Below are 15,627 nucleotides of genomic sequence, written 5' to 3'. Positions count from 1 at the left end.
TATATATATTTAATTTGCTAGCAGGTGCTTTCTCATTCCTCTCCTCCCCCTTCATCCCTCTGGATGGAAAAGTGAGAGTGAAAAAACAGCCCCCATGGAGGATGGTCATGCCACAATTCCTTCTCCTCCATTTCTCCTTTTGAGATTTTGGGTACACATATATGCATACCTAGCCTGTTTGTCAAGCTACTGGGTCTAGGACTCAAAATGTAGTCAGCCATGTGGGATCCAGCCATCTCAGCTACCATGCTATCAACTGGGCCATTAACAACACATTTTATGTTACCTTAGAACCGCTACCAAAGTTTCAAGCTGGACAGTCCCACCTTAAAATCTGACAAAACTTTGCTAAGCACACTAAAATGTCTATTGATTGTACTGTTTTTGTACTGCTGAAAGGGTTTAGATATTATTGATTCTTCTAGAAAAATTGGAGTCTCTCTGACATAATAGCACATACAACCTAGCCATTGTGCTGTTTTACATAGATATTGCCCAGTGCAATTTCCGCACAACTAATCAAAATACTTCTGAAATCTTCATTTTTAACTGTAGAGAAATATGCTTAACATAAAAAATAATTGGCTTCAAGCCAGGTGGTGAAATATTTTTATTCTATAAATCTAATAATAGTTTTCCCCATTGTATTCTGTAACATATTTTCAAATAATTATGATTTTTATGCTTGCAATATCTCTTTGAAGAAGACAGGATAATATTTTACAGTATTATAGACAAAAAAATGCCTGACTGTTAGAAATTGAGGATCTTACATATGTTCAGAGTAAAGTTGGCTCGAACTTTGATATTTTTACTCGGCTTCATATTAAAGGTTGAAATTAATCTTTGTTGTCTTGGCTTCTGTGAATCACAATATTTGCAGTAAATTCCCAAGCATCAAAATAAAGGGTCATTGTGTAAACTCAAGTCTTTTTATGTCTTTCCATTTTAAACTTTATCTAAGTCTATTTTCTTTGAAAAGTCTATTTCGACAAGCATTGACCTTGCCTACCATCAGAAGCTGTGCTAGGCATGCTAGTTCTCACATGTTGGATAAGCTATGTCAGTGTTACCTGGGGAACTGAAAACACTGCAATTCCAGAGTTTGGTCTGAATAAAACAATTAGATTTCTAGTTTAGAAAACAAATATATGTGTAGTAACAAATTTCCTAATTATCTGATCAGAAGCTTAGATTACAAAAACTAACATAAAATAAGAAACAAAAAAACAAAAAGCAAAAAAACTTAGGTTACAAAAACTGTGGAAGGCCAAGGCAGATCTCGGTTTGAATCACAAAATCACCATTAAATGTGTAAGATAGGAGAAAATGAAGAGGGAATGTGATTAAATAATTTCCATTGCACAGTTTCTTTATTTACAATGTTTATTTATTTATAGGATGTGTTCTAAGCCATGTAATAGACAAATTCTTCTTCAAAGAAGTTAATTAAATTTTGGTAGTATAAAGTAAATCAGACAAGGGATCTTAAGTGCTTAGTCAACAGAAGGCATTTTCATTGGTTTCCTAGGACTGGCATAACTAAATGTCACTATGTATCTCAAACAACAGAAGTTAATTTTTTTCACAGTTCTGGAGGCCAGAAGCCAAAGATGAAGGTTTTAGCAGCTTTGTTTCTTCTGAAGCCTCTTTCTTTGACTTGCAACCAGCCATGCTCTTACTGTCTGTTCATAAAGTTGTTCCACCAAGTATGTGCATCACTGGGGTCACCTGTGTGTCAAGATTTCTTCTTGTTGTAAAAAAACCAGTTAGATTGGAATAGGGCCCATCCTGATGCCCTTACATTACCTGAATTGTCTCTACAAAGGTTCTGCCTCATATTCAGTCACATTCTGAGGCACTAGTGTAAGGATTCAGCATATGAATTTTAGAAGTGCACAATTGAATCCATAGCAGCACTCAGTAAATTTACCTTACTTGGTATTTTGTCCCTATTCTCCACTTACTCTTTTACCTGCCTTACTGGCTCCATTCAACCCCTATATCTGCTCAGTTCCATTTGTTTCTTTTTTTTTTTTTTTCGCTATAGGGTGCGTGCGCTCGCCAGACAGACAGAGAGAGACATAGAGACAGAAAGCGAGAAATCACCCCCGAGGGGGGATGGTCACGCTGCAATCCCTTCTCCTCCATTCTCCTCTCGGGATCTTGGGCACGCATGCACATGCGCCCGGTGTGAATTTTAAGCCACCGGGTCCTGGAGGCAAACCACGGTCGACTACGTAGGAGTCCAGCAATATAGCCATTATGCTAACTGCTGGTTCCCAGTTCCATTTGTTTCTGACAGAGGATATTAGCTTTAGCAGATCTGATTACCTAAAGGCTCATTAATGAAGACTGATTTTGTATTGGAACTCCTAGATACACATTTGTATAAGTATGAACACAAGAGAGTTTGCCATCTGGACCTTGAAGAATGAGTAGGGTGGCATTTCTGAGTGTTAGCCCAACTGACACAGGAGATCTTTTCAGGGTCAGATGTTTTGATGCTCTTAAGATCTATTGTGTAAACAACCACCTGTTTAAATTATAACTAGGCTTGGACATAGATAATCTGTGTGATTTTATGAGAGTCTCCTTTTTACTATTTCTGTATTATAGAAAATAAAATGACAAGTACCACTTTAACCTGACATCTTAAAATGGTATCACCTTTTACTTCTAAGAGAGAATGTTTATACTTTATAACGTGTGTGTCCTTTCTTACTTTTAGCTTTCCAATCTTTCAAACACATGTGTCCTTGCTTCCTTTTCTTGCTGTCAACCTCAGTGATAAAAAATAATCTTTCTCATTTTTTGCTTAAAATCTCCTCAGTAAGAATTTCACCACACATACATGAATGTACAGACACACACACAAACACAATTCAGAAAATAGTGATAATGCAATATTTCTTTTTGAGTGACATTTTTTAGGGTGGTACATTTTATGTTAAATTATGATCAAGTTTACATTATTGGTTCTGTTTTCTATCAGACCTTTCAAACCTTGCAAACCATCTGTAAGACATTTGTAAAACACACTGCCTGGAAGAAATCCAATAAAGATAGACCTGATGTCAAATTGATGATGATTCTTTAGAAAAGCCTATGAAAAGTGCCGTGTATTTTTCATTTCTTCTCTTTGAAAAATGAGTTAATTTAATCTCCACTTGCACAGTTTTAAGACATATTATTATTTAATTTAAAAACCTTTTTATTTAAAAATTAGCAAAAGAAAATGATGTTTTTCAATTTCAGGTTTATTGTCAAGAATTAACAAAACTTTTCATAGCCAACGCAGGTCATTTCTATAGCTTTTGTTAACTAGTAAGTGTGAAAGTTAAAATTTCTACCAAATTATCAGTTACTCTCGTTGGTCCAATATGTTGGTATTTGCAGGGATGAAGAACCAGGAAACCAGCTAGTTTCAGAGAAGTTTCATATTGACTGGGATTCTGTACTCATTGACACGGATAACGTCATTGTAGCAAGATTCGATGGCAGAGGAAGTGGATTCCAGGGCCTGAAGATTTTGCAGGAGATTCACCGAAGTTTAGGTTCAGTAGAAGTAAAGGACCAAATGGCAGCTGTGAAGTAAGTTGATGCTCAGTTTTCTACTATTTTTCTCTATAATGACACTATCTAGGTATATGGCACATGATAATATTAATCTTGACTCAGAGTAATTTTAGTAATTGGGCACGTCTTACTTTTTTTAAAGTTTTATTTAATTTTATTTGTTGATTCATTTATTTTGATTTAACCAGAGAGAAGCACACACACACACACACACAAGAAAGAGAAAGAAAGAAAGAGAAAGAGAGAAAATGAGAAAGCAAGCCACCACTTTTTAAAGTTAGTTATGTAACCTATTGCTTTTCCAAGCACAGTTGGCCTTCATATCTAAAGGTTCCATATCCACAGACTAAACCAACTGTGAATTGAAAATATTTGAAAAATAATAATAAATAGTAGGATCAGTTAGTGGTTTGGTGGTTATAGCAGCTGTCGGTTAAGATAGCTGGATCTCATATGGCCATGTCTTGGACCTGATGATTTGAAAGACATGCTGGGCCCGTGTGTGTACATGTGCAAAATCTCAAAAAGAGAAGTGGTGGAGAAGAGGTTACAGTGTGACCATCCCCCATGCGAGGTGCTTTCTTACTTTCTATCTCTTTCATCCTGTCTCTCTGTCTCTCTCATAGAAACACACATACAAATTCTGGAAAACTTTTAAAAGGAGGAAAAAGAAGGAAAAATGAAAAAGAAGAAAAAAATTAAAATACAATATAGCAACTATTATTTAGCATTTCCAATGTAATAGGTATTATAAGTAATTAAGAAATTATTTATAGTATATAGGAGGATGTGTATAAGTTATATGTAAATATTATACCATTTTATAAAAGGAACTTGAGTATTTATGAATTTGGCTTCCTACAGCAGGTCCTGAAACCAATTCCTCACAGATAATGAAGAACGACTGTACCTATCACTCTGGCGCCATATTAAAGTAATCATATCTCTCTCCTTGAATTAAAATTCATTTTACTTTTATGAAAATGGAAATATCTTAATTATACCACTGCATTATCTGCTTACAATAAAACACATTGTCTATTTGTTCTCTAGTTAATTACAATTCTTAGAGTTTCACAGATACCATTTCCCCACTCTCCTGAAGATGTGACCTAAGAAAGTTAGCAGATCCTTTACAACAGTACATGGAAAGCAGCTAGGATATTATTAAAATATAGACAGTTATTCATTAGGCCTAGAATGGGCCCAAGGTATTGCATTTATAGCAGATTCCCAGGTGGTACCAAACTACTGATTCATCACTGGTTTGAGTAGCAAGATTTTGAAATATATAGCTCTTCCACATTAATAGAACTAAAGTAAATTTCTAGTTGCCGATTTTTATTTACTAGTGTGTGTGCCAAGTATAAATTCACAGGGATATTTGACTTGAGACAATACAACAATATATTTTTCTTTTTTTATTGCAGATTTTTACTGAAACAGCCATACATTGACTCCAAAAGGTTAAGCATTTTTGGAAAGGTAAATAGTAGAAATAATAACTCTATCTACCTATCTACCTACTTACCTATTCATATACATGTGTAAAAATATTGTGTGTGTGTATGTTTATGTGTATATATGCATATATATATACACACACATATATATAATTACATTCTTAATATAGAATACTTTCTCTGTATTATTTTTATAAGTGTAATAGAATAATCAACATTATATACATTCAGTCATTCAGTAACTCTGTAAGTATTTGCCTGATTTAGAAATAGAACGACTGTGAACAACTGGACAGAAAAATGGCTTCTTGTTTATTTCTTTCTTTTATTTAGATTTTTAAATAGAGTACATGCAGAGAGAAAGTGAGAAATCACCCCTTAGAGGAAATGGCCACTCCACAATGCTTTCTCCTCCATTATCCTCTTGGGATTTGGAGAACACATGCACAGGAACCCTGTATGTTTTTCAAGGAGCTGGGTCTGAGACTTGAACCAGAGAGTCACCCATGTGGAATCCTATGCCTGAATCACCATACCACTTGCTGGCCTAGGGCTTTGTTTTATTAAGTTTACCTTCTAGAGAGGGGAAACAGATAAACTAAATTAAAAACATAGTTTCATATAGTATATTGATGAGTACACCAGGTATCCCTGTGCCCATAATCTGTGGCTGGCTGAAGGTGGGTATGGATCACAGCATTAAGACTTTGCTGGGGATGCTACTTCAATGTCTATCTGTCTCTCTGTCTCTCTGTGAGTGCCTGTAAATCATGGAATAAATAGGTAACACTACTTTTTAAAAACAGAAAGCATTTTATTATTTTTTAAAAAACCTTCATATATTAAAAAAAGGACAAATCACCACTATTCTCTTTTCACTTCAAACATCTGCATTGCATTAATTTTGCTATATTCCATTCTTCTTGTCAAGAATATTCAGCAAATCAATAAAAATATGTTGTGAGCAATACTCTTCCAACGTAAATACAAACAAAGCATATTACTAGTGATAAGAATTAGTGGAAAAAAATGAAAATGTCTAAGAAAATTACCGTTCCAAAAAATGAAAACTCTAGATACATTAAAAAGTGCAAGGCATATGGGACCAGCAGATGGCATAGTGGTTATGGTGGTGGATTCTAACATGGCCCACTGTGGTTTAAGTCCTAGACCCAGTGGCTTAAAAATCACACCAGGTACATATGCATGTGTTTCCAAGATCCCAGGAGGAAAATGGGGGAGAAGAGATTGTGGCATGACAATCCCACTGGGGATGATTTGTCACTTTCCCTCACTCTGACTCTCTCTCTCTCTCTCATGAGTGCATGCACCCTAAGGCAAAACAAGCAAAAATTAATTAAAATGTGCATAGTATAATTCTGTCAGATGCTATAGCATTGATGGAACTTGAGGACATTGTGTTAGGTGAAAGAAACTCATCACAGAAATGCATACTGGATGTTTCATTTATGTGGAGTATCTGTTGTGGTTAAGTTCAGGCAACAGAGCATAGAATGGTGGTAATCAGGGATTAGGGTGACAATATGAAAAAGTTCTGTAAGTCTGTTTCACCACAGTGAAAATATACTTGATATTACTATCTATGCAATTAAGAGTCATTAAATGGTATATTTTCTGTTTTTTTTTTAATCACACCTAAAAAAGTCCATGTAGTAGAACATTTTATTCCTTAAATGTTATGATATGTGTAAAAATTTACAAATGACTCTGGATTTATGTATATATTTATGGGCTCTTTTTATTCTACACATCACTAAACATAAAGGACAAAATAAGCCAGACAAACATTCATGGAAATGTGTAGCAGGTTCTTTAGAAAGTGGGACATGAGCTGAGTGGTGAGAATCAGCAGATAGGGGGAAGGAACTTAGTCTCATACACAGCAAATGCACAGTGCCAGTAAAGAGAGTGCTTTTGGAGAGAAAGGTGTGTTAAAATAACTCATTTTAACATGAACTATTAAATTAATCCTTAAGTGATTAACTTTTGCCATGTATCTTTTTAAGGGTATTATTATTCAGTCTCTATAAGTTCAGAATTACTATGTCTTCTGATCATAATGATTTTTAAAAATAAATTTGTCATAGGGCAGCTACATTTGTCAGAGAGAGACAGAGATACAGAGAGAGAGGGAGAGGGACAAAGCACTTCCCCCAAGGGGCATAGTCATGCCACAGTCCCTTCTCCATTTTTTCATCATAGAGTGTATGTACCACACTTTTCCAATCCATTCCTCTGTTTATGGACATTTGGGTTGATTCCATGTCTTAGCAATTGTGAATAATGCCACAATAAACATGAATGTGCAAGCACTTATCTCTAAGCATTCTTCTGTCTTTTGTGTAGATACCTAGGAGTGGGATTGCTGGATCATATGGTAGTTCTATTTGTAGATCTTAGAAGAATCTCCATATTGTTCTTCCTAGTGGCTGGACCAACTTACATTCCCACCAGCAGTGTAGGGGAGTTCCTCTTTCACACATTCTTTTACACAATATGCCTTTTTGGCTTATTCACATGAGTTTCTTTAGAGAGTTGTTTTTTCAGTTCACTCGTCCATCTTTTATTTGGGTTGATCATCTTTTTGGGGGTAAGCTGTTTGAGTTCCCTGTGTATTTTGGTTATCAGTCCCTTATCTGAAGCATATTTCCAAAAAAATATTTTCCCATTCTAAGAGCTGTCAATACACACTAATTACTTTGTCTTTTGCCATGCAGAAACTTCTTAATCTGATTTAATCCCACTTGTCTATTTTTGCGATTATTGAGTGTGCTTTGGAGGTCTTATTTAAAATGTCTTTGGCTACCCCAACGTCTCCCAGTGTTTCCCCAATTTTTTTCCACCAGTAGTTTTATAGTTTGAGGTGTTAGGTTTAGATCTTTGATCCATTTTTGAATTGATTTTTGTCAATAAAAAGAGATAAGAATTTAGATTCATATTTCTGCAGATGGCCATCCAGTTTTTCCAGCAGCATTTGTTAAAGAGGTTTTCCTTTTCCTACTGGATTGCTGCCCTTTGTCAAAAAATCACAATGGGCTGTATGTTTGGGAGTTTATTTCTGAGGTCTCTATTCTGTTCCATTGGTTCACATGTCTGTTTTTGTGCCCAAACCATGCTGTTTTGTTTATCACAGCTTTATAGTATATTTTTGGGTCAGGGAGTGAGATGCCGCCCACTCCACTCTTCTTGTGCAGGATTGCTTTGGCAGTATGAGGTTTTTTATATATATATATTTGGGTAGAATTACCATGTTGTTTATATTAATTCTTCCAATCCAGGAACATAAGATGTCCTTCCACTTTTTTGTGTCATTTTCAATTTCTTTTTTTAGATTCTCATAGTTTCCCTCACGGAGGTCTTTAACTTCTTTGATTAGATTTATTCATAGTTATCTTATACTTTTTGTGTCTATGGTAAATGGAATTACATTCTTCAGTTCTATCTCAGTCTGCCTGCTGTTTGTATATGGAAATGCTGTAGATTTCTGTATGTTGATTTTGTATCCTGAAACTTTATTCATTTATTACTCCCATGAATTTTTTCATGAATACCATTGGGTCTTTTATGCATACAATCATGTCATCTACAAATAGAGATAATTTTGCTTCTTTTTCTGATTGAATGCCTTTTATTTTATTCTCTTTTCTGATTGCATTGGTGAGGACTTCCTGTAATATATTGAAAAGGAATGGATAAAGTGGTCATCCTTGTCTTATACCAGTTTTTAGTGGAAAAATTTTCCGCTTTCCCCCATTCAGCATAATGTTAGCTAAGGGTTTTTCATAGATAGCTTTTATTGTGTTAAGGAATGACCCTTTATGCCAATTTTGCTGAGAGTCTTGTTCATGAAGGGATATTGTATCTTGTCAAGTGCTTTTTCTGCATCAATTTGTATGATCATATGGATTTTATCTTTATTCCACTTATTATAGTGTATTACATTTATGGTTTTACATATACTGAACCATTCTTGCATCCCTGAAATAAAGCCTACTTGGTTGTGATGTATAACCTTTTTTTATATGTTGTTGGATACAATTTGCTAGTATCCTGAGAATTTTTTGTGTCTATATTCATTAGAGATACTTATCTATAGTTCTCCTTCCTTTTGATGCCCTTGTCTGTTTTAAGGATAAGGGTGATGGAAGCTTCATAGAATGAATTTGGGAGAGTTCCATCCTTTTAGATCTTTAGAAATAACTTGAATAGAATGTGGGTTAACTCTTCTTTAAAATATTTTAGAATTCAGAGGTAAAGCCATCAGGACCAGGGCTTTCCTTTTTTGGAAGTTTATTTATTACTGATTTAATCTCATGGCTTGTTATGGGCCTATCCAGACATTCTATGTCCTCCTGACTCAATCTTGGTAGAGTGTATGTGTCCAGGAATTTGTTCATCTCATCCAGGTTTTCTTGTTTGTTGGCATATAGTTGTTCATAGTATCCTCTAATGATGTTTTGCATTTCTGTTATGTCTATTGTTATATTGCCTGCTTCATTGTGAATTGGAAATACTTGGTTCCTTTCTCTTCTTCTTAATTAGTCTAGCTAGTGGTGTGTCAATTTTATTTACCTTTTCAGGACCAACAGGTGTTGTGGTGGTTAAGGTGCTGGACACCACCACACGGCCAACCGTGGTTTGCCTGGACCTGGTGGCTTGCTTTCTCACTTTCACTCTCTCTGTGTCTCTCCCTGGCCAAATTAAAATAAATGAATAAACAAAAAATTAATTTGTTTACCTTTTCAAAGAACCAGTTTTTACTTTCATTTATGTTCTGTATAATACATTTACTTTCTATTTCATTTCTTCCTTTCTTTTTCTTTTTTTTTTTTTTTTTGAGAGGTTTTTGCTATAGGGTGCGTGCACTCGCCAGAAAGACAGAGAGAGAGAGACAAAAAGCGAGAAATCACACCCCCCCCCAGGGGTATGGCCATGCCACAATTCCTTCTCCTCCATTGTCCTCTCGAAACCTTGGGCACACACACACACATGCCCGGGGTGAGTTTATGCCACCGGGTCTGGGATTCAAACCACAGTCGTCTACATGGGAGTCCAGCAACATAGCAATTACACTAACTGTTGGTCCATCTATTTCATTTATTTCTGCTTGAAACTTCATTATTTCTTTACTCGTGGAGGTTTTTTTTGTTTTGTTTTGTTTTGTTTTGTTTTGTTGCTTTTCCAATTCTCTGAGGCACAGTGCTAGGTTGTTCATGTGCCTTCTATCAATCTTCTTCTTATGTGTACTTATTGCTATGAACTTTCCTTTTATCGCTGCTTTTGCAGTGTCCCAAAGATTATGGAAACTCATGTACTCATTGTCATTGGCTTCTATGAATCTCTTGATTTCAGCCTTTATTTTTAAGTAGTTGTGAAGTTATTCAGGAGTAGGTTATTTGTTTTCCATGTATTTGTGTATTTTTGATGATTTTTCCTGAAATCCATGTCAAGTTTAATTCCATCATGGTAGGAAAAGCTATGGGATACAGTTTCTATGCCTTTGAATCTGTAAAGGCTTGCTTTGTGCCTTATCATGTGGTTAATCTTCAAAAAGGTTCCATATGGTGTGAGAAAAAAAATCTCTCTCATGGTTTTTGGGTGGAAGGTTCTATAGATGTTTGTTTAGTCCATTTGAATTATGGTATCATTTAGATCATTTATCTCTTTGCTTATTTTTCATCTAGATACTCTGTCCAGAGGAGATAGTGAGTTGTTGAGGTCCCCAACAATTAGTGTGTGGCAGTCTATCTCCCATTTTAGATCTAATAGTCTTTCCTACATATATTTGGGTGCTCCTGAGTTAGGTGCATAGATATTTATAAGCGTTATGTCTTCTTAATGGATTAGCTCTTTTACTACTATATAATGCTCTTCTTTGTTTCTCCATAGTTTTTGTTTTAAAGCCCATTTTGTTGGAAATTAATATGGGGTTTTTTTTTTTTTTTTTTTTTGGAGAGGTTTTGCTATAGGGCCGTGCGCTCGCCAGACAGACAGAGAGAGATAGAGAGACAGAAAGTGAGAAATCACCCCCCAGGAGGGATGGCCACTCCATAATCCCTTCTCCTCCATTCTCCTCTCGGGATCCTGGCACACACGCACATGAACCTGGCGTGAGTTTAAGCCATCGGGTCCAGGACTCGAACTATGGTCGACTACGTGGGAGTCCAGCAACATAGCCATTACACTAACTGCTGGTCCCCCACCTCTTTTATGATTCCCATTTGCATGGAATACCTATTTCCAGCCCTTCATTTTTAGTCTATGTATGTCTTAATACATGAGATGTGTTTCTTTTAAGCAGCAGATAGAGGGTTTCTTTTTTTTTTTTTTTTTTTCCATTTAGCTAGGCTGTGTCTCTTGAATGGAGAATTTACTCTATTAGTATTCAATGTTATTATTGATATTTCTGGGTTCATTTCTACCTTTAAGTTAGCCATTGTCTTCATTGTCTTTTATTTTCCTATTTCTGTCTGTTCATTCTTTAGTTTTCCTGGAACAAGATTCTCTTCAGAGTTTCTTGAAGAGCTAGTCTGGTGTTGGCAAATTCTGGTTTGTTTGAGAAGATTTTAATCTTTTTTTCCCATATGAAGGATAATCTTACTGGATATAATAATCTTGGTTGAAATTGTTTCTCTCTTAACATTTTCAATATATCTTAACACTCTCCTTGCTTACATTGTTTCAGTTGAAAGGTCTAATATTAGCCTAGTGGGATGACCTTCGTAAGTTCCTTGACATTTCTCTCTTGCCAGTTTTAATGTCTTGTCTTTATCTGTAGTTTTGGCCAGTCTGGCTAAGATGTGCCATGGAGAGGATTTTCGTAGGTTGATTCTGTTTGTGGTTCTTTGTATTTCTTGGAACTAGATGTTTAAGTGCTTCTTTAGACTTGGAAAGTTTTCTTCCAGGATTTCATGGAATAGATTTTCAGTGACTTTAATAGTTTCTTCATCTTCTGGGATACAACTCTTCAGCTATTTGGACATTTAATGGATTCCAGTATTTATCACATATTATCATCTTCATTTTTTGTTATTTTCTCTATCTTTTTGGTATTTTTTTTATAGGTCAGATGTGTTGTCTTCTATGTTCAATATTAGATCTTCAATATGGTCTAATTGGCTTTTAATAACTTCAGGAGAGTTTTTTAATTTCCTGTATTAAAAACATCATCTCTAATAGTTCCATTTGATTCTTTCTTATGGTGCCCACTTCTTTCAAATTGTGGAAGGACTTCATCTCCTGGAGTTCGTTGTCTCTTTTCTGTTCCACCTTATAGAGTTTTGTCATTGTGAGTGTTCTGATTTCTTTCTCCGAGATTTCGGTAACTTCTTCTGGAGGAGAGTTACTGTGTTCTTTTGATGGGGACATATTTCCTGTTTGTTTGTTTGTTTGTTTTTCCAAACTTGAGGCTCTTCAGCACCTTCTAGCCATTGGGTGATGTATTCACTTTTGGATATCTTTGGAGAATATTTCTGCTACTGGGAACTAGTTTGCTTCCCTTTTACTGTGGATTGCTTCTGTGCTGAAGTTTATCCTGCTGTATCTAGCAATGAGGGCCCCACAGGAGGGGTTTTCTAGTCAGGTTTCTGAAGAATGGTTTCTCTTTTTTTGCAGATGGTTCAGTATAGAGCAAGGTTCTCTTGGAGCTTCACAGTGCTAGGATGTTGGAAAAACTATGATTGTAGACCTGTCTAGTCCTTCTGGGTAGGTGGAGGATAAGGAGAAGAGGACAATATAGGAGGGAAGAAAAAAGAATATGAAATAAAAGAACAGGAAAAGTTTCATGCTGCACAAACATGGCATGTGATTTTGGCAGGGGGCTGCAGATAGAAGTGGGCTCTGCTTGAGAGCTGAGAGTTGCCCTTGGTGTAAGGAGAAGTAAAGAATTGGCAAAAGAAAGAAGGAAAATAACAGCTTACCTTTCTAGTGGGGATGGGGGCAGAATTTGAGGTTGGAGCTGAAGCTGGAGGTGGGGCCAATCTAGTGCACACTTATAATGAGCTTTTCCATCTTATTTCCAAAACTTCTCTTCCTCATTTAGAAATGCCATTTTAACAAAAAAAGAAAAAGAGGAATAGTTTTTATCTTTCTACCAAATTCTACATTTTAATTGAATATTATCTGCACTTACATTTATTGTGGTCACTAATAAATTTAAATGTTACTATTTTCTTTGTTTGTGCCTACTATTGGTCTTCTTTTGTTCTTCTTTTCTTCCTTTCTTTTATTCACTTAGGATGAACTTTTTCTCATTTCTCCTTTTTTCTAAAGACATTTTTTTGGGATCATTATCTTGCTGAGTAGTGTTTTACTCTATGAATATTAAACATGTTGTCTATCCACTTATCTACTAATGGACATCTGTGTTCTTTATAGCTTTCTTTATGATGAATAAAATTGTATACACGTTTATGTGTAGACATTTTTTTTTTATATTTCTTTGGTAAATACCTGGAAGTGAAATTGTTGGTTCATGGGGTAACTCCAAGTTTTTTGTCAAGGATTTGCCAAACTTCTTTTTCAAAGCACCTATGCCATTTAAATTTAGCAAAAACAACATAGAGTTCCAGATGATCTTCATCCTTTGCAACACTTAGTATTATCATCCTTTTAAATTCAGATAATTCTAATGAGTGAAAAGAGATATTCATTTATTTTCATTTATAGCTTAATTCTAACTAATAATATTGAAAATATTTTACATATTCATTACTATTTATCTAGGTTTTTTTTTTTTTCTTTTAGAGAGCTTTTCACTATAGGATGTGTGTGCTTGCCAGAGAGACGGAGACAAAATTAATCTCTTCTCCAAACTGCACTTCAGATTTTGGTCACACATGCACATGCACCCAGTATGTTTCAAGCCACCAGGTCTGGGATTTGAACCACGGTCAACTCCAGTGGGAGTCCATTATAACCATTATACCATCTGCTGGTCCCACTATTCATCTAACCATTATACCATCTGCTGGTCCCTCTATTCATTTAGTATTTTTAAAACACTACTGATGTATTGCTCATTCAGATTGTGCAATAATCACTTTCTCATTATGGGTCACTATATCACAGGAAGATAAAACTATGTCTTACACATGCCCTCCATTTATTTTTTTCATTTCTAATTTAGATATAACTGACAAACCACAAAATTTACTAGTCTATTTTATTTTGAAATCAGACAGACCATAGACGTTATGTCATGTTATCGTGTTTATTTTTTCTTTCAAGGTTCTTTTGTCTCAATCAGGTGCATTGCATTTCTTTATAAACTTTAGAATTACCTTTTGTAATTTCTTTATTTTTTAGGAATTATTTATTTAATTTTTATTTAGTCATTAATTTATTTTAACTTGACCACACACACGCACACACACACACACAGAGAGAGAGAGAGTAAGCAAACATGCCACCAGGTCTGGGACCAACTGTGGTTGGTCATCTGAGAATGTCTAGTGCCTTAACCACCATGCCACAACTGGCCCCAACCTTTTGTAATATAAAACAAAACGAAACAAAGCTGCAGAGGCTTTTATGTGAATTGAATCATACAGAATCTATAAATCATCTAGGGAGAACTGACAGCTAGGCAATCTTGAAACGTTCATATATTTTACAAATATTTTCCTTTGATATTCTATAGTTTCTCCAAGATATACATGGTTATGCATTTTAAAATTTTTTGACAGATTTTTACTACAGAATGCATGCACTTGTCAGAGAGATAACAGCAAGTAATCACCCCCTGGGGTGATCACACACATGCACAGCGTGAGTTTCAAGTCACCGTGTGGGATTTGAACCTCGGTTGACCATGTGAGACTCCAGTGCCTTAATCACCACACCATTTGCTAGCCTCTATGCATTTGGTTGTGGTAATCCTCATTCTCTGTAAATTCTTATTATAATATGCTAAAAAATCTCACTTAAACATTCTTATTTTATAAGTTTTCCCCATTTATTTTATCTCTTGGTATTTCTGGATTTAATTCTATATTAGCTGTGCCTCTAACCTCTAGTCCAATAATTCTGTCTTTATGTATGATTAATATTTTTTATTCAATGTTTAAGTTTTTTAAAAACCTTTTTTGTTTCATTGCCCTTTATGGGTGTGAGTTTTAGGCTGTTGGGTCTGGGACTCAAGCCACAGTCAGTCATGAGGGATCTAGGCCTTAACATCTACACCACCTGCTCGCCCAAGAAAGGGTTTTACTTTTTATTAAATTGCATAATTGATTTTTTGGTGGAAAGATATGTTGTTGTTATTGTTTTTAAGTTTTTGCTGTAGGGCATATGTTCTTGCCAGAGAAAAAGAGAGACAGATCAATCCCCAGGGAGAGTTGGCTATGCCACAGTCCTTTCTCCTCCATTTTCTTTCTGGGATTTGGGACTCACATGTACATATGCCCTGCATATTTTTCAGCTGACCATGTGTGATCCACCTAACTTGGCTGCTATGCCACCAACTGACTTTACATGTTATTTTAATAATAACATGTATAATACCAACTTATAATTTTTTTTTTTTTTGGGGGGGGGGGGAGTTTTTCATATAAGGTCCGCTGGT

General features: G+C 35.4%; 1 protein-coding gene across 1 annotated transcript in view; it reads left to right on the top strand.

Annotated features, from left to right (window-relative positions):
- Positions 1–3,399: 3,399 nt before the first annotated feature.
- The window catches only part of LOC102478088 (inactive dipeptidyl peptidase 10-like), a gene marked incomplete at its 5' end in the record, with an annotated part of 34,570 nt that continues 22,342 nt past the window's right edge, over positions 3,400–15,627 (top strand). The window contains 2 exons of the mRNA XM_006160967.1: positions 3,400–3,594; positions 5,010–5,064. Coding sequence (XP_006161029.1) covers positions 3,400–3,594; positions 5,010–5,064 — 250 coding nt within the window. The remainder of the gene's footprint in view (positions 3,595–5,009; positions 5,065–15,627) is intronic.

Source organism: Tupaia chinensis, unplaced genomic scaffold (assembly GCF_000334495.1).
Source record: "Tupaia chinensis unplaced genomic scaffold, TupChi_1.0 Scaffold137991_1, whole genome shotgun sequence".
In the NCBI taxonomy this organism is placed as follows: domain Eukaryota; kingdom Metazoa; phylum Chordata; class Mammalia; order Scandentia; family Tupaiidae; genus Tupaia; species Tupaia belangeri.
The sequence above is the reverse complement of the archived record's forward strand: the minus strand, read 5'-3'. Positions and strand labels throughout refer to the sequence as shown.